The 25193-nt window shown below is 40.8% G+C and overlaps 2 protein-coding genes across 2 annotated transcripts; both read right to left on the bottom strand.

Moving 5' to 3' along the window:
• Window positions 1-3161: 3161 nt before the first annotated feature.
• CHRNA9 (cholinergic receptor nicotinic alpha 9 subunit) lies at window positions 3162-11611 on the bottom strand. The gene is made up of 5 exons (XM_007437880.2): window positions 11563-11611; window positions 10489-10634; window positions 8961-9115; window positions 7296-7828; window positions 3162-4032 (listed from the first exon to the last, which is right to left on the bottom strand). The coding sequence occupies exons 1-5, from the start codon at window positions 11609-11611 to the stop codon at window positions 3464-3466; spliced, it is 1452 nt and encodes a 483-aa protein (XP_007437942.2). The 3' UTR covers window positions 3162-3463.
• Window positions 11612-13062: 1451 nt separating this feature from the next.
• Window positions 13063-16896, bottom strand: LOC112541832 (uncharacterized). The gene is made up of 2 exons (XM_025172954.2): window positions 15788-16896; window positions 13063-14816 (listed from the first exon to the last, which is right to left on the bottom strand). The coding sequence occupies exons 1-2, from the start codon at window positions 16137-16139 to the stop codon at window positions 13882-13884; spliced, it is 1287 nt and encodes a 428-aa protein (XP_025028722.1). The 5' UTR covers window positions 16140-16896; the 3' UTR covers window positions 13063-13881.
• Window positions 16897-25193: the final 8297 nt, after the last annotated feature.

Genomic DNA, 25193 nt, shown 5'->3' with positions numbered 1-25193 from the left:
AGCAGAAAAACTATTTTCCAGGCATGGAAACTTTTACAAATATTTGGAGTTCCTCCTCAGTCCTTTTTAGATACGTGGAAGAGGGAACAGCAAGGATAGACTGAAATATTTGCTTGCTAAGTATTTCCTTTCTTGTGAGACATGTCTTGGACGGCTCACGTTGCACGGCAAGGAGACGGTGCTATGAATCACTACGCCCTAGTTTGAATCTTGTCTCTGCCATTTATTGGGCAGAACGCTCCCTTCCTCTTCTCTTCTCCCGCCCCATCTCCAATACCGGGGATAATTCTGGCATGCCTTCCAGTGCTGGAACCATCACACAACTGTTGCGTTATGTATTATTCTTTTGACACCAGGCTGAAGGCCAAAGAGATATACTTTTCTCACTTTGGCACTAGTCTTGATGCATCGAGTAGAGAACCTAAGCACTATACAGGGATAAATAGGGCCAGTTTACTCACATCAAACCAAGCTAGGTTATGTATGCGATACTGTGGAACATTGACAAGTTTTTTGCTTATTTTTTAAAAACCTTTCACTGTTAATAGGTTATATCTTTGTGATTTGATTGATGCGGCTTCACCCGCTTGTAACCGATGAGCTTGCACTCAACCTGACCCTTTGCTGGATGTTCCAGTACATTAGATGTGTCCTGTGAGGCTTCTATTATGTATGAGTGCCCTGATACAGTTACATCTTTAATTATTCTACACAAAAGGCCCACCATTAAAATTCTAGGATTTATATGATCATTTAGATCAGTGTTTTTCAAACTCGGCAATGTTAAGCTGTGTGGACTTCAACTCCCAGAACAGCTGCTGGCTGGGGGATTCTGGGAGTTGAAGTCCACCCAGCTTAAAGTTGCTGAGGTTGACAAACACGGATTTCGATCACATTCTATTAAATTTCATCTGTTGGGTTTTCAGGACAAGGGAATGAGGAACAATTGCAATGGCCTAATTTGGATCCTGCAGTATCTTTATGTTGGCTTTTGTGTAGCGTTTCCCATTGGTTGCAACCATTATGAAAAGCAGGTTTATGCTGAAATCAGGTTTATGTTGAAATCCCTTTTCGCTGTCACCCCCCATCTAGAATGTCAGCATTTCCAAAACCTACAAGTCATCGCTTGGCTGAAGAACAGCTAGCATTTTCCATTTCTAGCTTAGTTTACCTGTGCTTTCATAGAACAGCACAGTGAAGCCTGAAGATTCTTGAAGTCCTAATACAAACGGTATAAACTAATTTCTAGATTTTGCCCTGTAAAAAAGATATTACATCATCTTAGATCATATGTACGTAATTTAGCGATGACTTATTTTTATACCTCCATCAATGCATGCACATACACAAAAGGGGTGGGGTTTCGATCATGACTTTGCACCCTCCATTTTGCAGACTTTGACTCCCCCCAATTCCACCTGGTGTCCTTTATCTGAAATAGTGGGGGATCTTACTCTTCACAGAACTTGGGTTACACACCATTAACATAATCTTAAAGTTGGAAAAAGGAGAACATTGGTGCAAAGGTGTGGAAATAAAAGGGAAAAACAGCAAAAAAATCAAGACAAATCTAGTTATTATAATTCAATTATTTTATTGGTTTTTATTTTTGTTTATAACTATTATGTTATTATATTGCTCGGAAAGACATGTATTTTTTCAACACACATTGGGTTCTAATAATGTTTTCCTATATTTATACTAAATTTGTTACCTTCCTTATTTACTATTTATCACAATTATGCTCCCTTTCAGCTCCAAGGGATGACCTGATATACAAGGAGATTATTTTAAGGTTATGTTAATCTTTAGAAAGAATAACTTGCATTCTGCCATGGAATAAGTTCAGTGTGGATCGGAATATGGAGTTGTTCAAATCACACACTTTGTCCTCTACAGCATTGGTTCTCAATGGGGGTGGTACCGCCCCCAGGGGGCGGTGGGAGGATGCTGAGGGGCAGTGAACTTGTTTTGGGCAGTAGGGGGGTGGTGGGCATGTTTTGGGCAGTAGAGGGGCGATGAGCATGTTTTGGCATTCAAACTTAATTTTAAAACTCCCAAAAAAATTTATTAAATCGATGATCTGGTTTACACCATTTGTACCAGCAATAAAACGAACTTACGCGACGGCTGCCCTCACGCACTTCTAAGAATGGTGAGACGAATTTGTATTCTAGGTAGGATGACCTTGAAGAACTCGACACTACGATTCTTCTCCAATCCCAACCAGCACAGCGCGTGCGTCAGCTGTCTTCCCGCGCGATTAATCGCAGTGCGTGCATTGAGCGTCCTTTCAATATGAATGTTTGATTTAACCCGTGTTTTTTGAGTTGCTTTTCGTTCGCTTCATTTCTGTTTTTTCCCCTCAGTTTCGATTTACTTTCATTGTTTATTTGGCCAGTCGGCTAGGTAAGTGCGCTTATTAGTTCTTTATCATGGTTGTGAATTATTAATTTTGAGAAATAGTTATCTTTCCCTCATCATATTTTGCAGCCGCCAACGATGTCGGTTAATAAAAAGAAGTATCATCAATACAGTTCCACGTACTTGAAGTTCGGATTTGTTCGAATTAAATTACTTAAAATTTTTGCCTTTTATAATTCAGTAACTCCCCCACCATACCCTAAATTACAGAATTTTCACAAAGGGTGGTGCTGAAAAATTTTCCGCTCCTTAGGGGGGTGGCAGCTTCAAAAAGGTTGAGAATCACTGCTCTACAGCATTACCTTTTCTTGGAGATGGTAGATTTCTGAAGGCTCTCAAATCCCAGCAAGATATTGTATCACGTACACAAGCTAAACATAAGAACATCAGTTCAGATTGTTCTGAACTGATTTGCTTGGACTTATTTTCAAGTCTAATGGTTCAAATTGCAGCCTCAAATCCTAAATATACATGTTCTGCTCACTGAAGGGGCAGAATCAAATGCTAAATTAAAAACAAAATACAGTGGTACCTCGGGTCACGAACTTAATTCGTTCCACAACTCTAGTCGTGACCCGAATCAAATTTTCCCATAAGGTTCAATGTAAATACGGTTAATCCGTTCTGAACCATATGTATTTTTTTTTAAACCACAAAAATATGAAAGTACAGTACAGTACGAAGAGAGAGAACACTAACCTTGCTCAAGGTGACTTCTGGCGTGGAGGACAGGAAGGCGGGTGGGGAGGCGGTTATTGCTTGGAGGGAGAGTCCCCCTCCCTACAGGAAGCCACGACCACGTGTCACGGCAGTGAAAATGGCCACAGATCCTGTTCGTCACCCGATCCGGCGTTCGTGGACGGAAGCAAAATTTTGCGAACGGTGCTGTTCGTGACCTGAATTGTTCGTGAACAGAAGCGTTCGTGACCCGTGGTACCACTGTAGTTGTTTCGTTGCTACGCTAAAGAACATCAAATAATTATGGGTGCATCTCCAGGAATAAGCAGTCGGATTGCAGCCCTGGTATCTACTTTTTTCGTTAGCGAGCTTTATCAATAACCAAAACACTCATGAAAAAGACCATAATGAAAAAAATCCACATGAAAAATCGGTCCATCACTTTTGCAACCTTTTTCCATTCTACTCCTTTGGCGTGGTTGGCTTTGTGGCGCCTTACGCAATTAGCGATATATTCAATATTCTTGATTAATGTTCTGTAACAAGAGCAGCAGCCAACAACATCCCTTGCATTTTTACCTGGGAATCCAGAACCATCCTTCCCTCCTTCACGCAGCTTCTCGAGGGGGTCACTGTCGCTGCTTCTCCCCTTACTGAGGGGTTTCCTTCTGCCTTCCCCTCTGCCTTGCTCTTTTGAACTTGTGCGTGTTGTTTCTGACTCTGAGTCTTGCTCTCCGACACACTGCAGACTGGTGCAGTTTTCACCCACATCGTAAACAAAGAAGATCTTTGACATGTAGTCCAGAATGACCACCCTTGCCCACTGCGGGACGGGCTTGGCTCCTGATCCACAATAATGAATATTCATTATAATTATGGTGAGTGCTGTGGATGCAGTGATCATTGTCATAGTAGCGATGTAATATTTACCTGACATAAAAATCAGAACCACAAAAAGAACAAAAAGAACACTATTAAATATGATCAGTACTTATGCAGATGACCTGGATTGAATTAGAATCCTTTTACCATACTTGGCATCCAGGGAGCGCACACCCTTACTGAAAATATTTATCTCCATCAACAGTATGTTTATGCTAAGTATATATGTGCATATGAGTTTGAAAAATCGTTTCAATCTATATATGTATACATGTGTCTTCAAACTAAAGTTTCTCCTAATTTAGCAGGCTGTCTCCCAAAACAGCCAAGTGTAATCTGATTTGTGCTTTTTAAAAATGTCTTTTAAAATTCTATCGCATCTTTCATCAGTAATACCAGAGCAGCTTACAACATATTCAAACAAATCAGATGCAAAAAGAAGTAATAACAGAGCAAGTAGCATAAAAGAATGGCAACAATGGGAGGCAAATTTAATAAATAATTTTGCCTATACAATCCAATCCCATGCATATTTACTCAGAAGTAATTCTACTGCTTTCAATAGGATTGTTCCACAGGAAGTGCCCAGTTGCCTTGGAGCAGAACTTAATGAGATTTGTGAGTTAAAATAGATTTACATTGATAAAATGGGACCAGAGGCCCTCTCTTTTTTGCTTCTCTGATCTGGAAGACAGGATCAGCTATGAAAGGCCTAGGTGACCATAGACAGCAGCAGAGTTAGAGATTTCTGCAATGTTTTTGGTGCCATCTAGAGTCATCTAGATGTTTGTAGCCCAGATAGTAGCTTGACCATCAGGAGATGATTTCAACATATGATTCTGGTGACTTGGGAACAAGTATTATATTTGATACTTGGATGTTAAGTACAGTGCATGGACAACTTCGAAGTTGACCCCGATTCATCTCTTTGATTTACAGAGGCTATGTGATCTCTGAAAACCACTGATAATATTAATGTGGCCTTCCACAACCTGGTATCACCATGGCCTCTCATACCGGTTGAAACTTTCTGAGAGTTGCAGAAATCTAGCCCATTTGGAGTGGCTTAGACTAGAGTTCACTCCTGATGTCCAGATTTTGCTGTCCAAACTTCCCAACAATGGACCATACTGTGTGGGCAACTGCAGTACGCTATACTGATGCACCTTTCAAAGGCAATCCATTGGCAGCAAGGTGCGAACAAGAGCAACGTCTCCTTTCTGCTCAAACCAACAGACAACAAAATACTGAAATTTTTACAGGAATAATTAAGTACTACCATCAGATTTCCCCTAGCCATTTGTTGCAGAGTGAGCATATATTCCTTTCTTTGCTCAGAGTTAGTCTACTAAAGTAAAGATAATTTCCTCAAGTCCTGTTTGAGGGATTCCCTCAAGTCAGGCTTGGTTTCTGGTGATTACATGCTTATTTTCTTGGTATAAATGTGGAAGTGGCTTGCCAATGCCTTCTTTTTTAGACTGTCTAGTCTAGTCTATAGTCCAAGATTTCCTGGTTTGCCAAATACCAAAGAAATCCAACTCTCCTTGAGATCAGCCACAGCCAACTAAATGCTACTACCTGCTAAGACTGTATACTATACAGGTAGTCCTTGACTTATGGCCACTTGTTCAGTGACCATTTGAAATTACGACAGTGCTGAAAAAGGAGACTTAAGACCAGTCCTCAAAGTTGCAGCTGTCCCAGCACCCCCATGGTTACGTGATCATGATCTGGGTGCTTGGCAACCTGTTCGCACTTATGACCAATTGCCACACACCGCACGATCACATGGTTAGCATTGGCAATCTTCCATGCCAGCTTCCCCAGAAAGTCAAAGGGAAAGCCTGCAGGGAAGATCACAAGTCTCTGGGGTAGGTCTCCCTCACCCACATATCCTCCTACAGCTCCTCTGTGCTCATGCTGCACCAGCCACTTGCGCACCCCCGCAGCACCTCTCACGCACCATCTCCGATCCTCACAGCACCTCTCACACACCTTCCCCAACCTGAGCAGCATCTCTCATGCAACCTCCCTGACCCACCCCCATGCAACCCCCTCACTCTCTCCCCCACCTGGCAGCAGCCACTTATCTGCCTGCTGGCCTGCGACTTGCAACTTCCTGCCAGCTTCCCTACTGACTTCGGTTGTGGGAAGCCAGCATGAAGTTGCCTTGCCTAATGACCGTGGCATTCAGTTAATGACAGCAACCAGGACTGCAGGTATTGCCGTTGCTAAGCAATGTGATTGCACTTTATGACCACATCGCTTAGCGATGGAAATTCCAGTCTGAATTGTTGTAGTAAGTCAAGGACTATCTGTATGAACATTATCCTACAGTTAATAGTTTCTTCCTCAAGTTACCAGTTCAAATGTACTTTGGGCTCAGGCCCTGACCTGATAATATCAATTTTGCAACAGCCATCAATGGTAACTGGGAGGAAAGTGTCAATAGTCCAACACTTGGCACTAAAGAAAACCCTCATTTTAGTATGCTGTCCACAATAGGCAAGCTACATGGTGTACAGAAATGCTAAGTATTTAAATTGAAATTTGCATCACTTCTCCAATGTAGACTCTCCCTCTCACTTCTATAGCATGAAAAGCTGCTTGTAAAGCAGCTAAGAGCTTCACAGAATTGAACTCTAGATTAATTTGCTTCAAAGCCTTGCATGAAGTAATGCAAATTAGACCATCAGCAAACCAGAAGCCAGAGGCCAAACACCGAGAGGCAAGGTTGAACATGTTGGAGATGTGTGACCTCAGGAATTGACTTGGAAAGGCAATAAGATAGCCATCCTCAAATATCTGTTATCCCTACTGATGATGGAGCAAATTGGTTCTGTTTGTTTCCAGAAGTTAGGATTGGGAAGAGAAGGCTCACATTACTAGGAGACTTTTGACTATACAACAGAGCTACATAAAACAAGAACTACTTAATGTGGTAGGTTGGCCATACGCAGGCAATGCTATAATAGCATTAGAAACGGGTTAGGCTAGTTGTTGTTTGATCTCCATCATTCTAATTCAGCAGCAATAACAGAATCTACTTACCTCAAACCTGGCTTTGCTTTAGAGCAGTGTTTCTCAACCTTGGCAACTTGAAGACGTGTGGACTTCAACTCCCAGAATTCCCCAGCCAGCATGCTTCAAGTTGCCATGGTTGAGAAACACTGCTTTAGAGCAAAGGAATTGCATTCAGTTATAATGATCACATATTCCAGAAACCTCAATATCATCATCATGTTTCTTGAAAGCTCGGAGAGAAAAACTGTGGTTTGTGAAACCTAGTATAAATATATGCAAATACCTACCTATCAAGGGTACATTTTCAGAAGGAGGCATGCTTTCTGCAACCATTAGCTGAAATACAGTTAGAGCAAGCAGAACAGTAACTCCAAGAGATACTTTCTCTCCAGAGTCTGCAGGAAGGTAGAATCCCAGTGGAGCCAAAAAAGATATCAACAGACAAGGAAGCAGCAGGTTAAATATATAGAAAGTTGACTTTCTTTTCAAGATAAGAGTGAACGTAACATCTGGGTAAGGCTCTGAGCAGCAGCCATAAGTGATCACATTCTTAACAGCTGGCATGCCATGAATCTCCCACTCCACATCTTCTATGAAGTCTGAGAGGTCGCCACTGTCTAACGTATTGAAGATATCTACCTGATTACCATTGTAGGTCCAGGAACCAAAGGTCAGATTGCACTGCTGGCTATCGAAAGGAAAGTAGGATATATCCACCACGCATGAACTTTTTGTTATGGATGGTGCATCCCAAGTGATCTTCCCATCGTACCTTAATACAATATTTGTGTTCACCGATTCAGAAAAGTCATCATCAGCCCTAAAAAAAAGACAGAATAATACACCCAATGTAATGAAGAGCGGAATATATTGACTATGGGAGTTGCCTCATAAAGGGCTTTAAGGCCATACTGGACAGACTTTTGATACGTGTGATGGCATCTACCTTGCTTGCTACCTGGTGTGATGCAGAACTTTACTGCGTGTGTTCCAAGTCCTGAGGAGTGATGGGATGCATAAAGGAGCTCTTGCTTCCCTGCATAATGCCTTCTCTGCAATACTGCTTCAGAAGCACGGGCTGGCTGCTAACACTGCATTTTCCTGCTCAGCCTTTGCTTGGGCCCTCAGCGTTTCAGCACTGAGCACATCATAACCAGGAGGAGCGTGAAGCTGGGAAACACACAAGCGACTGCCACCAACAGGAGGGATTCAGAAACCAGAAAGTAGTAGAGATGATTTTCCCCTCCAAGCTTAAGACTCAGACAAAATGTAGTTAACATTGGTTTCCTCCAGAAGAGCAGATACCAAACATTCTAATTACTAATTCCTTGCTGGAGTTGCAAATAGTAATTAGAATAATTACTAAGAGTTATATAAGGTGGGACATAGCCATCTCTTTTTGATCCATACCTCTGGTTGCATCCTAGATCTGGCTAGGCTTTGTATGACATTGCATTTCATTTAAATATGACCAACTTATTTTGGATACTGTTTTGATTTCTCCTATGGATCAGCCTGCTACCTACAATGTTTACCCTACTTAAATAAGAAATCTTTATAAACTTTCTTCGTCTTCTCTTGCTGATCGCTTTTGGGGAAAGTTCTGTGAAACTGACATTTGTCTTTAAGACTTCCTGGATGTTACTCTTTTTCTTTGCTTATTTATTTACTTTTGATATAAAAACAGGATTGCACTTTTCCCATTGATCCATTAGTTCAAGCTGGAGAAGGCAACCAACTCTGACCCAGAAAAATACTTCAACCGGCTTTGATGTTTGCAGCAATTGGCTTTTTGCCAAACTCTTTCATTCTGAGTAGGACTCCTAAGTTTCTTGCATCAAAGATTCACCAAATTCTTGGGGTAGGCTTTTAAAAGATCATTATCACACAAAGCGCGGAACTATTAATTTCATTTCTGCACCCTGCTAAGCAAATACTGTAGATAGACTTACTTGTTATAGAGAACAATGTCTGGTCTCCATACCAGATTGCTGGGGATCCGGATAGAATCTAATCCATCATATCGGTCTTTGTCCCACTTCAAATTGGCATCATGCCATGTCTGGCGAATCCACAGATAGGCTGTCAAAATTTGGTTTCTCTCATCCTGTAACATAAAGGCCTTAACTTAGGAACATAGGAAGGTGCCTGATACCAGTTTAAGTTGGTGGTTCATCTAGCTTAGTATTATCTGTGGCCAGTCTATGATCAGACTTCCTGACCTTTGCTATCCCTTCAAACTCTCTTATCACGATTACTGAACATTGATAGCAGAAGTTCTTGACATAGTAAAATTAAAATTACATGGACACTGTAGGATAAGTCCTATAATAGAAATCAGACCCATTCCTATATATTAAGTGTGGCTCTTGGCCATTAAAAGGTTGCCCATCGGTAGTCAGTCTGGACTGGAAAAAGCCTACCAGAATTACAGGTGTGTATTTTTTTTCTGCCCAGAAAGTTCAGGGTTTAAAAATGGGATCTCTTATATCCAAGCTTGTCTTTGATTTCTGCCATTGATGTATCAGTCATCAAAAGTGCTATGGACATAAAATGGAATGTACCATTGCAGGCTCGCCTTCAAATCTTGATTGCTTTTAATATATTAATGAGATTTGGGCCAATAGATTTTGGAAGTGGGGAAGGCTGTGTTACATACAAAACAGTCATTCACTATAATACAGTGAAGATTTCCAAAATTTCTGGCATGTATACTCTTAGGAAACCAGGCATTTCCAATCCATAGTGGCTCATAGACTTTCCTCTCTGTACATTAAACAAAATCTAATGTAAAGAAAGGAGATTCTCACACTAACATATTTATTCATATATTCCTCAGTAAAAAATTAATTTGACAAATCATTTTCAGCAGTATTTATTAAGACTTGTAAGGCTGTCCTCTTACTGTATGACTCTGAGTGGCTAACATTTAAAACACCAACAATAAACAAAAATGAAAATAAATGAAATATCGGAAACAACCATGAACACAATATAAAGGCATTGAGGTCTAATTCAAAAACCTCCCATCATAGAAATCACATGAACCAGGCTCACTGAACATCCTAGCCCAGAGCATGGGGAACACTCAGGTCTTTAAAGCCTTATAGAAGATCAACAGGGTTGAGACCATCCAGATCTCCAGGGGGGTGGGGGAGAATGGTGTTCCATGTTTAGGCAGTAATAAAGTCCTTTTCAAACATGTGTAGAATCTTTTCTCTCTTCCAATCACTCAGTCCCACACACACACACACACACACACACACACACACACACACAGAGAGAGAGAGTAGCTTGCAATAATGTGCTTAGGAAAAAATAGTTCTGAAATTAAACAACTGCCTCGGCCAGCATAAGGAGTAATTATATAAACTGCCTACAACTTGTTTTAAATTCCAATTATCCCAACAAGATTTGAAAAAAACAACAACAACCCTTCAAGACATATTATTACTCTGTATATTATATTTTGATACTTACCATATCTTTAATTTGGGAAAGTGTGATCTGAAGAGTAACATTCAGGACCATATCTGTATCTTCAACAGGTCGGAGAGCATTTGAGTAGCCTTCAAACAGTTCATTAAACAGCATTTGAGCGTATTTTCCCTGTGCTGCGTCAATGCCTGGGTGTAACCAAATTTATATTCTTAAAAACAATTGATAAAAAAAGACACATGTAAAAAAGACACTGTTCAGGGGAATCAAGTTGCAACAAGATGGAAGGACAGATTACAGATGTTCAGGTAAAGCTTAAATGCGTGTAAAATAAGCACAATGCTCACTCACCAGAGACATAACCTGTGGTAACACCACCATCTCCCATTGTGCGTAGGAAACAAGTGTCCTTATTCATGATCAAATGAACTGAATCAAACTTAATTGTTAGTTCTCATTCAGCTGCCGGGGCTTCCCTCTAAACTTCAAGTAAAAAAGATCCGAGGAACAGCAGTTCAGGAAACTTGTGCCAGGCACTGTTGTTTGCCTTTGCAGCAATAATGGTTCCTAATTACTGGATGGTGAAGTGAATTAAAGCATTTGTTTTATCGCTATGCCTTTTAAGAAGACGGATTGGATACGATTCTCCTCTTATTAAGCAATGAATAATTTATGAAGCATTGAATGGGACAAGATGTTCTATATTGTTACAAGAGTTGCAGAACTATGAATTAGGATGACGGTTAGCATTAGTTATATACCTGAAATGCGGAATGAAAAATGGGATTACCCCATTTTGGAAAATCAATGGGTTCAAGTCTTTAAGAAACTTGAAATACTGTATTCTTCTTATGATTTAAGAATAAAGTTACCTTATTATACAATTAAAAAACCTTTTTCATTTTAATAGATCCCAGCTAAGAAATCCTGAAAGCTACAGTTCTAAAAAGTTCTGATAAAGAATCATTTGTTTCTTCCAGGACTAAAATTTCCACTGAACTTTAAAAGAAACAGCAGCACTGCAGGGGTCAACTCTGTGCCCATTTATCTGCTTACACCAGCACACATGCTTCAGCAGTCCCTCTCATCCATCCTGCTGCAAAGAGACTGACTTACCCTGAAGCATTCCTGCTGTAAAAATTATGAAAGAACAAATACAGGTCATGCTAATCCTCATTGCAGAGAGTGGGTGGATGGAGAAATTATGTTGCCCTACCAGTGAAAAGATTCATTCTCCCTCCTTCAAGATCCATGAAAGGGACAGCAACAGCCCATTCCCAGGTTTTAGCTGGTTAGATATGTCTTCTGCAGGACCACTTTTTGTCAGCCTCCCCCTTGATCCTTCGTGCTCCTGCAGATCCGGTAACCTCAGAATTAGCTATCAGGTAACAAAGGGAAGGGTAGCAGGATGAAACCACCCTACCACGCTCAGTTCAAGCTCAGTGCTCACATTTCTCCTGTAATAGAATTACACGCATGCGCTCTCCCGTGGAAGAATTCCACAGAATAAGTTGCTGTTCAGGCCATCTCCCTTTTCCCTCCATTCTTTCCTTGTGCCTTATTACTGGCAGCATTCTCACTGTGAATGTGCTTGCTGACGTCCCCCCAGACTTCATTCAAATAACCTAATACTTCGGGTTCATGCAACATACTAAACCCTACACTATCCACACAGGCTGGGTTCACAGCACATAGTAGACTAGAATGTAGTTAGGTTCACTGGGTTTCATTATCTCATATGAACCTAGTTATGTAACAGAGTGGTTAAAGCACCAGGTTAGAACCCAGGAGACTGAGTTCTAGTCCCACCTTAGGCACAGAGCCAGTCTTGGGCCAGTCACACTCTCTCAGCCCTAGGAAGGAGGCAATGTCAGGCCATTTCAGAAAAACCTTGCCAAGAAAATGGCAGGGACTTGTTCAGGCAGTCTCGGAGAATTGGACATGATTGAATAGATTTTTTTTAAAAAAGTTACACAACAGGGCTTGTTCTCCTGGCATGCAGTTCTTAACTCCCACAAATCAAAACCTGCATGTCAAACTGAGTGGGATTTAGTTCCAGCACACTACTGGTCAACAGGATGTGGGGGGACCTGATCTTTAGGCCACAGCTCACTGATGCATCATTGGCCAAGTTTTATGCTGGTAGACATGAGGGCTTTACAAGCCACAGTAGTGAACTACTGAAAAAAAAAGCACTCCACATTCTCCTTGGAAATAGGTAGTTTTCCTGTGCAACCCAGCAATGCCTGTCTTCCATACCACTTTCAAGGGATGGGGAAAATGAGCTACAGAGAGTCCAGTCCAAATAAGGGACAAGATGAAGAAAACTAATTTATGTTAACCAAAAGCCGAGATAGTAAGAAGAGTAAAAGCTTTAGAAAATCTCTTGATACAACTGAAGTTTCATATACTTTATTTATCCAAATTTTTTATTACAAAAATTTACATTACAAAATTGTCAGTTACAGAGTATATTACAAAACCAACAGCAGTCTGGAAACCAACGTTCCCAACAGCAGCATACACAGGATTAAATTCTCAAAAAAGCAGACCAAAACAAACAAAAAAAACTAATATAAATCAAATTTTCAAAAAGCTAGTTATGTATATTCTGTTCCAAGTAGCATTTCAGGGTCTCTCCTACCCAATTTCTTCATCACAAGCCTGTGAGGTAAGTTAGGCTGAGAGAAAGGCACTGATCCATGGTCACCCAACAGGTTTCATGGCAGAGGAGGATCTGTTTTATCTTCACTTGAGACTCTCGCCCCTACACCATATTAGCTCATCCATTCATAGTAAAAAAACAAAATAGTTCACTTCATTGAGCAAAATTAAAATCCAGACTCTGCAGTACAAACATTCTAAATATGTGTTGCTTGGACTCTACCTGTAGCTAATACATAGGATAATATACAGTAGCCAGTCCTTTCCCTTCTCAATTAAGGAATAAGACTTTAAAAATTATTACTCTCCTGCCTGGGAGGAATACAGTAGTGCTTGCTTGTGCAACATTCAGTATTGCAAATCTTCCACACCTGGGCTCTGTAAATGCAAACCTTTAGCAGCTAGTCCACACAGTTACAACATGGCTATTTCCCTAGAGCCAAATTTTTTAAAAACTTAAGCAGTCTTAAAATGAAGCAGCCAGAGCAAAGGAGTGATTGAATTTCAGTGCAGCATCTGAAACAAATTTCAGATTCAAAGCTAGACTCTATTGTGTTAGTATGCCATAGACAAAGTCATGACTGTTGTACAAACAGTCTCGCTAAAAACCAACAGTCTTTCATGAGGCAGATGATTCCAAGATACCATCTCTTGGGAATGTTGTAATTGTTCAAAATAAAGGAATTAACTACAGTCCATAATAATAATACATAGTAATACTGACTTGCAGGAGAGCCAATAAATCAATATAATAATTTTATCTTCAGGCTTTTAGAGTTGGCCATCAGGAAGTGGTCCACATGGCCACCTTGCCAAATGAAGAATTACTTTCTCAGGATAGCGATATCGCACTGCATTGGTAACAGAACCCAGCCAAAAGGACTGTATACCATACCGTTCTGAGGGGAGATCAAGTCTCCTTAGAGCAGCATGAAAGATTTTCAAGAATCGCTCCCTGTACAGTAGATGCCTGTTTCCATACAAGAAGAGAGGCCCTTCACCGGAAGGCCTCACTGCCAAATAATTATGAAGTGCCAGAACAGGACAGAGCCACGGCTTCTCTGACAGTCCCAACCAGAAAGTGAACCATCCTTGGCTCATCTGTGGTGCACGAAGATGAAGGCCAATGGAGTCTTGCTGGATCTCAATGTCACTCAAACACAGGAGTCCCGTATGCAGAGCTGTACCCCTCTCAGCCACCATCTCTTCAGGTCGAAGTGCTCCAAAGAAAGACAATAAAAATACTGCCCGGTATAAAAGGCACTCATAGAAACAGTGGCAGACGCTTTCAAGCGCATCCATCAAAGATTCAAGGGTCTGCAGGCTCAACGGGATTGGAGGTCCTCGCTGCCACTGCAGTCCTACCACCAAATTAACAGTGAAGAAGTCCTGAAGGGGATCCTGGAAATTAAACATCTGGGATATGTAGGAAAGGCCAGCCAGATATGTAAATATTTTGGCTGCAGACACCCCCTGCGAATCCAGAGAAAGCAAAAAGCCTCTGATCTGAATTCCCGGAATTGGCCAAACAGAAGGCATTCCAGCGTCTTCTCGGAAGGTAAGGAACGACAGCAAGCCGCTGTTGTATGCTTTCCAAATCCTGGGGTGCCCTGTCCGCTCAACTAGCCTCAGGGCTTGGATAGACCCTGGGCCTTCGGGACCGGGGGAAACGCCATGGGGGGCTTGGTTTTCAGTAACAGGGTCCCCTGGAAAGAAACGAACAAAACAAACCATCGGCAACTATTCACGAGGAGCAACGTTGCTTTCCAAAGGTCTGCAAGCAGGGACTGCAACGTCGGCTCCAATCAGCCCCCCCAGAAACTGGACACCTCGGGAAGGTTAAGGGGAGCAGGGCGGCAGCCGCCCCCTCCACCCCCTCCCCATTGCCAGCCTAGAAGGAAGTTTCTCCCCAGGGAAATACAAGCTGCTAAAGGAAACCTCTCCCGGGCACCGCGCAGAAACAGCGCACGAGGCGTTCACGTGTTGCGCTTGAAACGGGATGGGCAGACCCGAGTCGTACGGAGCCGCGGCATCGCTCCCAGGCTTAACCCACCGGCCGTCCACCCAAGCCCCGGCAACGTTTTGATCGAAGTTTATTGGGCGCCCCGCGACCACCTCTCGTTTCCAGATGCCGAGGGGGGCAGCGGGGAGGAGGACCCGCCCCGCCCCTCCCCAGGGCCCTCTTCGCACCGGCGGGCAGTTTGCCGGCGACGCAGCCGAGGACAGGAGCGTGAAAAACGAAACACGCGTGAAGCGCGTTCACAAGAACGCTGGGCCCGCTCGGGTTCAGCAGGGACGGGACAGCGGACCAGGAGCGCACGGAAGACCAAAAGGGGGCTTTAGGCCGTCAACCCCACCCCGGGTTCCCCCGGCCCTCGGGGTTACGAGCTCCCCGGGCAACCAACCGCGCGCTTCCCCCGGCCCTCGAAAAAGCCGCCTCGGCGCGCATGCCCACAGCGGCACACAAGCGCCCGGCGGAAAGCGGAGCGAGCGCTTTGCGCACGCGCCAAAACCAAGCACGCCCTTTGGAGGGAAACAGTCTCCCTTAACGCGCATGCTTCGTTTTTCTAACAAACCCGCGAGCGGGAAAAGAAGGTAGCACCTGCTTAGCACGCGCCCGTGTAGATACCGCCTTCTGCGCATGCCCGAAGAGGATCGCGCCGCTTTTATTACTTACAGTTAGGAGGGCGAGGGTGGTTTCCTCTCGCTTCTCCCGCACGAGCGGTGCCCTCAGCGCTGAGGGTTCTTCCCGGCAGAGCGGCCGCTCCTTCAGAGCCTTCGGGCGCCTCCTCGGCGGAGGCATTCGCTTCGTGGCCAGAGACGACGAAGAGATGATACCCCGGTCTCGTCGCTTCCGACGGGGGGGGAGCCTCCTCCGGCGCGCCGGGATGCACGGGAGCAGCGCTCCCGCTCGAAAGCGCTTCCCGCAGCCCCTCGAAAGCCGGCTCCTCGGCGAGTAACAGAAGCATGTTCCAGAAACAGCAGTTCAGGTCTTCGGGCCTCGAAAGCACGTTGCTGGCGTGGCTCATTTTCAGGCTGACCGAACAGCTGACAGTGATTCAGACTCCAACTCAGTCTGAGTTAAAGGCCCAAGACCGGCCTTTTTATAGGTAAGAGGGATTTCCCGTGAGCCAATGAGCTGTCAAGGCGGATATTTTCCACGTTCTGATTGGCTGCTTGAAATTCAAATGCCCCTGGAGGCCAGATGGGGGCGTGGAGTCGGTCAGTTTTCCTCGGCGGTTGGAATTTAAAATTCTGGGCTGTGACCTTTGGGGTCAACGGCCAGCTCCAGAGGCCCTGGGTACGTATGCAAATGAGGACGTAACCGCCGTGCCTTGAGGCTATTTAGATAAGAGGCTTACCTCCAGCCAGCTAGTTAAAGATTAGTAACGTTAATTAAAATGTTTTTCTTTTCTCCGAAGGCCCTTGAGGAAAAAGGGAGTCCGGGTTAATCTGGGAAGCTCCTGAATGTGTTTTGTCCTCCAAATTTAAACTTCTCTAAGGAATTGTGGTGGTTTGTATTCTGTAAAATGAACTTGATCAATGTATCCCCTAAAAGGTATAGCAGTTCAATATTGTAGGCGGCCCTTTATTCTCACCCCGGAGTAGGCCGTATGATCACATGCAGGGTCCTGTATTGTTCAGGGCCAGGAGGAGACTCAGAAGTAGGGGTGAGAATTTAATGTAATTGATTTAGAATGAAGGCAACATGTCCAGTGTTGTGCTAGAGCAGCAGCCTTAACCTGAATGTGTGGGATCAGAGAAGGGGAAGAGGAAAAAGGTCCATTTTTTGTCACCTTGTGCTATCTAAGATGTGCCCTCATTTTCCCTCCAACGTGGTTGTTACCATGTGCTTGAGTCAGTTAGTTCCTATGTTCCTTTAGAGGAAGAGGTTATTTTCAGATGCCATACTGTACATGCATCCTGTATATCCACTGGTCTCAATCATGGACTGTATGTACTAACACGACGCACTGAGCCACATATTAGGCTAGCCTGATGTGCAAGTGCAGCCCATTTGGTAATAGGTTTATAGTGGAATGGCATATATGAATCCAAACAAATGAGCTCATGCAGTAAACTATAGTTCAGATGCCCAAGAGTAAGTGCATCGTCCAAATAGAGTCATGGTCTTCTGTGGTCTGTTTGGTTTCTGGTCATGAAAATCTTACTAGATACCAATGGTCCAGGAAATCTAGTTTGTTTATTTATTTATTTATTTATTTATTTATTTATTTCATTTTTCAACCGCCCATCTCCCCCCAATGGGGGAACTCTGGGCGATTCACAACAAACATTAAAACATAAAATATATAAACACATAAAACCTTAATTCTTTTTTTTGTTTGTTTGTTTGGTGGAGTCTAGTACTGTCTGAGCTTGGTTGTTTGCTTGCAAACATTTCTTTACCCGACTAGGTTAGATCATCAGCACTGATGATGTTACCAAATTGGGTAATGATACGTCTGCAAGCAAACAACCAAGCTCAGAGAGTGCCAAAGCCTCCACAACTCAACCCACAGCTATATGTATTCTCTTGGAGTATTTTTTTCACAGTGGCCTTCCAAGTACTAACAGAAACCCATAAGGAAAGTATGAAGACAAATCCTTTATTATTATTTCCAAGCCTTTATTCCTATTTTTATTATTATTTATAATTATTATTTCTCTGACCCTAAGAATAGTGTATGATTGAGGGTTTTTTCCCTTGAGAGGTTAGGTTTGTTAGTAAGCTATTTCATCCTGCTTGTATGGAAAAATGGAACATAAATCAATTAAGTGATTGAAATAATCTTAGCAGTTTGAATCTGTTGATTTTTAATTTTTTTTTTATTATTTACAAACAGAATGCTGCTAAATGTGCTGTTTGAAGGAATTATGGGCTTGGACTATTGTTTATAGATAAATCCTGTGAGGTTAAATAAATCTAGTGGACCTAACATTCATAGGACCACTCTTCAGCTGAATTCACATGCTAAACCAAAACAAAGCAAATTAGATTACTGCATTGGGTGCTATTTGAACCCAGCCAATGTGATTTGTTAAGCATAGTTTATGATTTTGCTTCACTTAAGGCTCAGGACTAAGAATGGGGAGACCTTAGTTCTAGTGTTGTCTTTGGCACAGAAACCAGTTGGGTGACTTTGGGTCAGTCACTCTCTCTTACACCTGGAAAGAAGGAAATAGCAAATCCCTTCTGCCAAAAATAGCTGCATGGATTTGTCAATATAGTTGCCAGGAGTCAAGACAGACTCAAAGGTGCACACGCACACACAAGTCCAGTTGGTTATGATCTGTTTAATAAACTATTGCTGAGAAACTGACTTACTGTGCTATACAACATGTTTATACTTATTTACTGTAACAGCTACGCCTGGTACAACATACTCATATCATTTAGTGGTTCATCTAAACTTTATATTTTCAGAAAAGATTTTATATCTTTGTGGATGAAAGCCAAAAGTGCTTAGAATAATGCTGTGTAACATCTGCTGCCCACTGACAACACTTTTTTTTTTTTTAATGAGACTAGGAAACAATTATGCAGCTTAATCCTATGCAAGAGGAAAATAACCAATCATTGCATTTAATGGAATTTGTTCCTACATAAAAATCTTTGGACAGCAGTTTTACAGCCTGGTGATAAGTCTGGTCCAACAGGGCATTTACTTAACCACATTTACACAATAAGTTTTTGAACTAAGCATATTAATAGAAGAGAACATATGTAGCTCAGGGTTGAACTATGAGTCCTTGGGGTTCTCTGAGCTTGGTTGTTTTCTTGCAGACATTGTTACCCATCTAGGTAACTTCTTCAGTGCTAGAAGGGAGTGGGATTTGCTCTCTGTTTGTATACAGTAGCTTGCCCTGTCAGTGTTGGTGGGGAAGTTGTTTTTTCTTGGTAGTTCCTAGATTAGGCTGTCGTTTACTGCTTGATCGTTTGTCTGGTGTTAATCCCTGTTTATCTGGGTGTTGGTTACTGGAGAGGATGCAGTCTGGTCTTTTTGTTTCCTTCTTAGCTTTTTTATTGTCTTTTTTGAATGGTGTGTAAATGTGGTTTATCTCTATGTGCCTGTTGGTGGCTGATTTGGCTGAGTGCCATGCTTCCAGGAATTCCCTAGCATTTTTTTATTTGGCTTGGTTTAGGATGCTCACAGTTTCCCAGTTGAAACTATGGTCGAGTCTGTCCGTGTGTTGTGAGATTAAGGAGTTTTCATCGTGTCTTCTGAGTGCTAGCTGGTGTTCATGGATGCGCTCTGCTAGTTTTTTGCCTATGTGTCCTACATAGTGGCTGTTGCAGTCCTTACACCTTATGTTATAGATGATTGCTGTTTTTTCTTTTGGGCTATTCGGTCTTTTGGTTTACTTAAGATGTTTTGGAGGGCTTTAGTTGGTTTGTATGCTATGGTGGTGCCATGTGGTTGTAATAGACTGTTGGTTGTTTCTGAGACGTTTCTGATGTATGTTATCCTTTTCATAGCTTGTGTTGGTTGTGCTGTAGTGGGTTGAGTGGTCAGGCACTTTTTGGTAAATTTGTGTGGGTATCCATTTTGTTGAAAGATGATGTATAGGTGGTGTGTTTCCTTTTTCTGCTGTTCTGGGTTGCTGCAGTACATTTGTGCTCATCAGAATAATGTTCTTACACAGCAAGAAAACAACCAAGTTCAGAGAACCCCAAGCACTCCTAAGCATATTTGCACAAAATTTCTCTTTAAGGTTAATGTCCACTTTCCTGTTTAGACCCACAAGCGTCTTCAGGATTCAGTGACAGGGTAACTTCTGAGTAAACATGCATAGAAGTCAGCTTCATAAGGAACATGAAACTACCTGCTTCCTCAAGAAAATACTTCTGCTCTTTTTCCCAAACATGCAGTGTTTCAATTAGGGAGAATTGCTTGAGATAAACTGTGTGGATTCAATCAAATTTAAAATGGACTAATAGGAAGAAAATTGTTTGGTTTCTCTTCAACACAGTTTGAGTGAACTAGTTTTTATTTTCTTTTCAGGGCAGGTGTTTCCGGTATAAAAAGAAAAACATGTTTGTGGTTACCCTGTTTCCTTTAGTGTATGCACCATCACATTCACCAACCGGCTTCTTCTGCACTAGATCGAAGCACAATGTTTCATTAAGACCTATTAAAAAATCCAATGCTTATAGTATAATTTTTCATTTGATGTGGTTATTTTAAGTGTTTCTGAAAAATGGCAGCATCATCCAGTGGTGTCCTAACACCTCCAGAATGTTGCCACTTTATTTCTACCTGCCTGACTTTAAATTGTTTGCCTTTTTAAACACTAGCAGCTGGGCCATTATTAAGGAGGTGTCCATTTATTTGCAATATGACTACTGAACTCAACTGTGATACAGAAATGCCCGAAAGTGCAAACATTTGTGTCAGCCACAAGCAAGATAACTTTTTTATATTGAGTTAATTAAAAAATGTTCTAGATTTGTGGAAATAAAGATAAGTTGAACTTCAAATTTTGTGTACTTAATAATGTTAATAATAAAATCCAACCTGGCTATAGGAACAGATAGCTAATTCTCCAAGTGAATATTTAGCCCACCCCAGGAGTAAATGTTTTGGACTCCAAAACAAAATATAAATATCTCATTTTGACTGGACTAAAATAATTTTAAAAAATAGGAAAATAGTACCAGATCTACAGAAATATTGAGTCAAGATCAAGTGTCTATATTCTTTGGAACTCTTCAGTCTAGTTATTAAACGAAAGGAAAGAGTAGACCTAATATTAAAAGCCCAAAGTTTTAAGATAATTATGAAGACATAATTGTAACTTTGGAGTCCTTCGGGTTCTCTGAGTTTGGTTCTTTTCTTGCAAACATTTCATTACCTAGCTAGGTAACATCTTCAGTGCTAAAATGGGATGGGGTTTGCTCTCTATTTAACTGCTGTGGCCTGCCTTGCCAGTGCTGGTGGGGGTGGGGGTTTTCTTTTGCTCCTCTGGTAGTTCCTTGATTAGCATATGTTTGCTGCTTGATTGTGTGCCTGGTGGTAACCTTTGCTTATCTGGGTGATGATTGCTGGTGATTGATTGCTGGTGAGGCGATCTTCTGGTCTCTTGTCTCTTTTGATTAGTATGTAGATGCTGTTTATCTCTATGTGTCTGTTAATTGCTGCCTTGTCTGAATACCAAGCTTCCAAGAATTCTCTTGCATTTTTGGATTTAGTTTGCTCTAAAATGCTGACAGTTTCCCAGTTAAAACTATGGTTAAGTCTGTCCATGTGTTGTGAGATTAAGGAGTTTTCATCATGTCTTCTGACTGCTAGTTGGTGCACTGAAGATGTTACCTAGCCTAGAAATGTTTGCAAGAAAAGAACCAAGCTCAGAGAACCCCAAGGACTCCACAGTTCAACCCTGAGCTACACATATTCGCCTCTATTGATAAGTCTAACACAAATCTTTGGGAGCACAGGATGAAGTTGGGAAGGGACCTTTTGAATACGCCATGTGTTAGTCTGTAATTAGTAAGAGAATTAAGAGAAGAAAGTTTGGGGAAAATAGATTTAGATTAACTTCTCCTAATTACTAAAATTTTAACATTGTCAGAAAGAACTATCACCTATTAATTTCTGCTTATTATACAGTAGAAAGAAACTCAATGCCTTTATGTAAAAAAAATGGCATTTCTATTTATACTTTAATAAAAAAGCTCACGAGTCAACTACTGTTTTCTCCAGTTTTGGAAGCATAATGGCTACTGTAGCTACATTTCCTGCATTTTTGTTGTATATTTTATAAAAACAATGTGAATTCGCTTGGGGAATGATTGGGGAGGGGGTAAAGCACAGGATTTGCAAAATTTGCATGGGGCAGAAAAGGATTACCCGCTATTGTTTGCAGTTAAAAGAAGGTCGTGAGGCAACCTCCATGGATGAGATTAGACTGGTTTCTGTTTATAACATTGTATTTTAACAGTGTAATTGATTAAATGTAAATGTGTGTGATTACAATACTCAATTGTATGTTCTGGAATTGTAATCCACAGTTCATAGTTGTAAATTGACATTTAGCAAAATAACATTAGCAACAACCTCTTTTCCCAAAACTGTTAGTGTTTTCATTTTCTAAATGTATTTTATTTGCAAGTTTGATTCAGATGTTTTTATGCATTCAGGACCTTTGGCAGTTTTTGTTAAATACTTATAAACTAATAAACATCAAATATAGGGGATCCTATTCTAAGTAAACATGCATGGAATTTTGCTGTAGGTAGATGATGGTAAACCAGTTTTGCATTGGTCTTCATAAAATGGCTTACAAATATTTAATGTTTCCTCTTGTGTTTTTTATTCCTACAGTAGAAAATCTATCAGCTGTGCTATCAACTGGGTGTTTTGTATTTTGAAAAAAAAACTATTTTTAAGTGAAATTCATGTAAATTCACTAATTTAAATTCACCATGTAAATTCTTTAAAGTAAGGTGCATTTTAAAATTACTTTGTGGTATTCCCACAGAAACCTTCAGTTGGGTTATAATGAACATAAAATCTACACTGTTTGTGCCTTCTGTTGTTAACTGAAGCTCAAAAGAGATTCATCTTTACAAAATAAAGATTAATTACATCACATTCATGTGTAGAAATGTGTATAACCAAACCTATTGAAATCTTTTTTTAGGAACCAAACAAATGCTTATTGATTGTGCAATGAAATTATTATATTATTATATATAGAAGTTAATAAAAACAAGTCATACTTCAGCCTTCTGAACTTTTTTTGTTCAAAGCATTCATTAACTGAAATGGATTATGAAATGAATAAAAGATAGTTTCTATTATTTTGAAAGTAGGCTTATTCTTTAATTATGAAATCAGACCTGCCTGCTTTGGTGCCTACTTTCCTAGTAACAACATTTATATAAATCAGCAGGTAAATGTTCCTGAAGCATCCTGCGACTGTTGGATTTGTGTGTGTGTGTCTGTGTGTGTGTGTCTGTGTGCGTGCGCGCCTTTGAGTCAGAGTTGTTTCCTGGTGACGGGGTGGACAAATCCCTGCAGGGCTTTTTGGCAAGATTTCAGAAGTGGTGTGCCATTGCCTGGTTCCTGGGGCTGGGAGGGAGGGACTGGCCCAAGGTCCCTTGCAATCTCCCAGTCTCTGGCCTGATACCTTAACTACTGTACCAAACTGGCTCTTTAATGTTGGATTAGGGTTCAGTATATTGCAGAATCTCTCATGGTTGTAGAAAATTGTTGTTACCGTCTTAGAAATTGCCAAATGGAAGTCTGATACTGAAATCAGATTTTGAAGCAGAATTTTTGATTGGCATTGTTAGTGGGATAGATCCTTGTTCCTTTAACTGCTTAGTTAATAATATATTGCTCAGCATCAGCAATAAACATTTATCTTCGATGTAAAGAGATGTATCAACTTTTACAGGTGTAGAATCCTAAAGAGAAAACCATCAGCTCTATTTAATAGTATTATCCTCAAAATGAGTGTGAATTAATAGTCACTTTTGCAGGCAGAGTTACCCACCTTTTTTTCTCAAAAGTCCTATAGTATTTGCAGAATTGGTAGGTAAATTTCTTTCATGTTGTTTCATCATATCAAGAATGGCTTTCAATTTCTGATAAAGCAAATAGAATAACAATATAAACAGCTGATCGTATACGATTTGGGCTTTCATCATGGATCTGAGTTTGTTTTCCTATACAGTACTTCATCACATTTTATTTTAAACAAAATATGTTTTTAAGAAATGGATTCAGTTAAAAGAAATGTCTGCTAAATTGGGGGAAATGCATGCTGTGTCTATATTTGTACAGAGGCAATAAACTAAAGCAAATTGTATAGTACACATACTCTGCAATCAACTTTAGACAGAAGGTTCCCTTTTGGCTTTGTAGTACTTTTGTGTATGGCTTATGATAACAAAATGGCTGAATAAATAAAATGCAGCCAGTTTGGTTGCATTGTTATTCAACTCCAAATATTCTCCTGCCCCCCCGCACACAAAATAGTTAACCTAATTTAGTTGTGTCTTACCCTCTATGATGAGAGAAAAATAATTGCTTTTAATAGTTACTTTCCATATAAATGTGACTTTAATTAAACAACAAATGAAAGTAATCACAGTAGTTTCTAGGTAGAATAACAATTCCACTCCATTTACCTTGATAGATGAATGATTAATATATCTGATGAAGATTGCAATGAATATTTAGCAATAATATCCGAACATAGTAGATTTAGAGAACCTAAGCCTGTTGAAAAACATTAAGATGTAAATAAATCTAAAAGAATTATAGAATCTGTTTGTTGGAAGGGAAGTCACCTGGTCTAATTCCCTGCTCTGTGCAGGAATCCGCTAAATCATCTTCAACAGGTAGCCATCTAGCCCTTATTTGAAAACCTCCAGTGTGGCAGAGTTGTTGTAGGTATACTATTCTGTTGCTTTACAGCATTATTGGAAGAACTTTTTTTTTTTTAACATTCAGACTGCATCTTCTTTCTTTTAACAATTTCAACAGAGAACAGTTCTGCTCCCTTTTGCATATGACAGGCTTGTAGACTGCTGTCATATTTCCTCTTAGTCTTATCTTTGCAAGATAAACATGCCCAGCTTTTAACAGTTATTTGTGTGGCTTGTTTCATAGATCCCTTATCATTCTGGTACATCTCTGAACCCATTCCATGTTTCTTTTAAAATGGGCTGCCCAGGACTGTATTTAATACTCCAAAGCATGGTTTAACCAGTGCAGAGTTATAATGGAACTGGACACAATGCTTCTGTTAATATAGGTCACTGACAATCCATGATTGCATTAGCTTCTGCATCATACTGCTAGTTCTTGTTTAGATGGTGATCTTCTAATACTCTGAAATTCTTTTCTCATTCTTTTCTGGATATTTCTCACACTTGAATTATTATTTTGAATAGGGTTGCAATAGACATACTTTCTGCTTTGATTTTAGGTGTAACTATACAGAGGAAGAGGATTGACTCAGGGAACAAATATAACCTCCTTAATTAACTATGGGTTTTACTTCTGTGATTCTGTCCCCCCACCCATGCATTTATTAGAGCTTCCTCTCCTATAAAAAAAGGTAGAGTT

This window comes from Python bivittatus, unplaced genomic scaffold (assembly GCF_059951505.1).
Source record: "Python bivittatus isolate LINGU-HERP-01145 unplaced genomic scaffold, Pbiv_v1 ctg000970_np1212, whole genome shotgun sequence".
In the NCBI taxonomy this organism is placed as follows: domain Eukaryota; kingdom Metazoa; phylum Chordata; class Lepidosauria; order Squamata; family Pythonidae; genus Python; species Python bivittatus.
This window is presented reverse-complemented; position numbering and strand designations above follow the sequence as displayed.

Excerpts from the sequence above, each read along its gene's own strand:
- CHRNA9 (XM_007437880.2), bottom strand. The coding sequence starts at position 11,611 with ATGACCTGTATTTGTTCTTTCATAATTTTTACAGCAGGAATGCTTCAG. Across the intron at positions 9,116-10,488 it reads TTTCCCAAATTAAAGATATG|GATGAGAGAAACCAAATTTT; the intron begins GTAAGTATCAAA and ends TTTATGTTACAG. Across the intron at positions 4,033-7,295 it reads TGAAAATGTACCCTTGATAG|GTAAATATTACATCGCTACT; the intron begins GTAGGTATTTGC and ends TTTTTATGTCAG.
- LOC112541832 (XM_025172954.2), bottom strand. The coding sequence starts at position 16,139 with ATGAGCCACGCCAGCAACGTGCTTTCGAGGCCCGAAGACCTGAACTGC. Across the intron at positions 14,817-15,787 it reads CCACCCTCGCCCTCCTAACT|GGGACCCTGTTACTGAAAAC; the intron begins GTAAGTAATAAA and ends GTTTCTTTCCAG.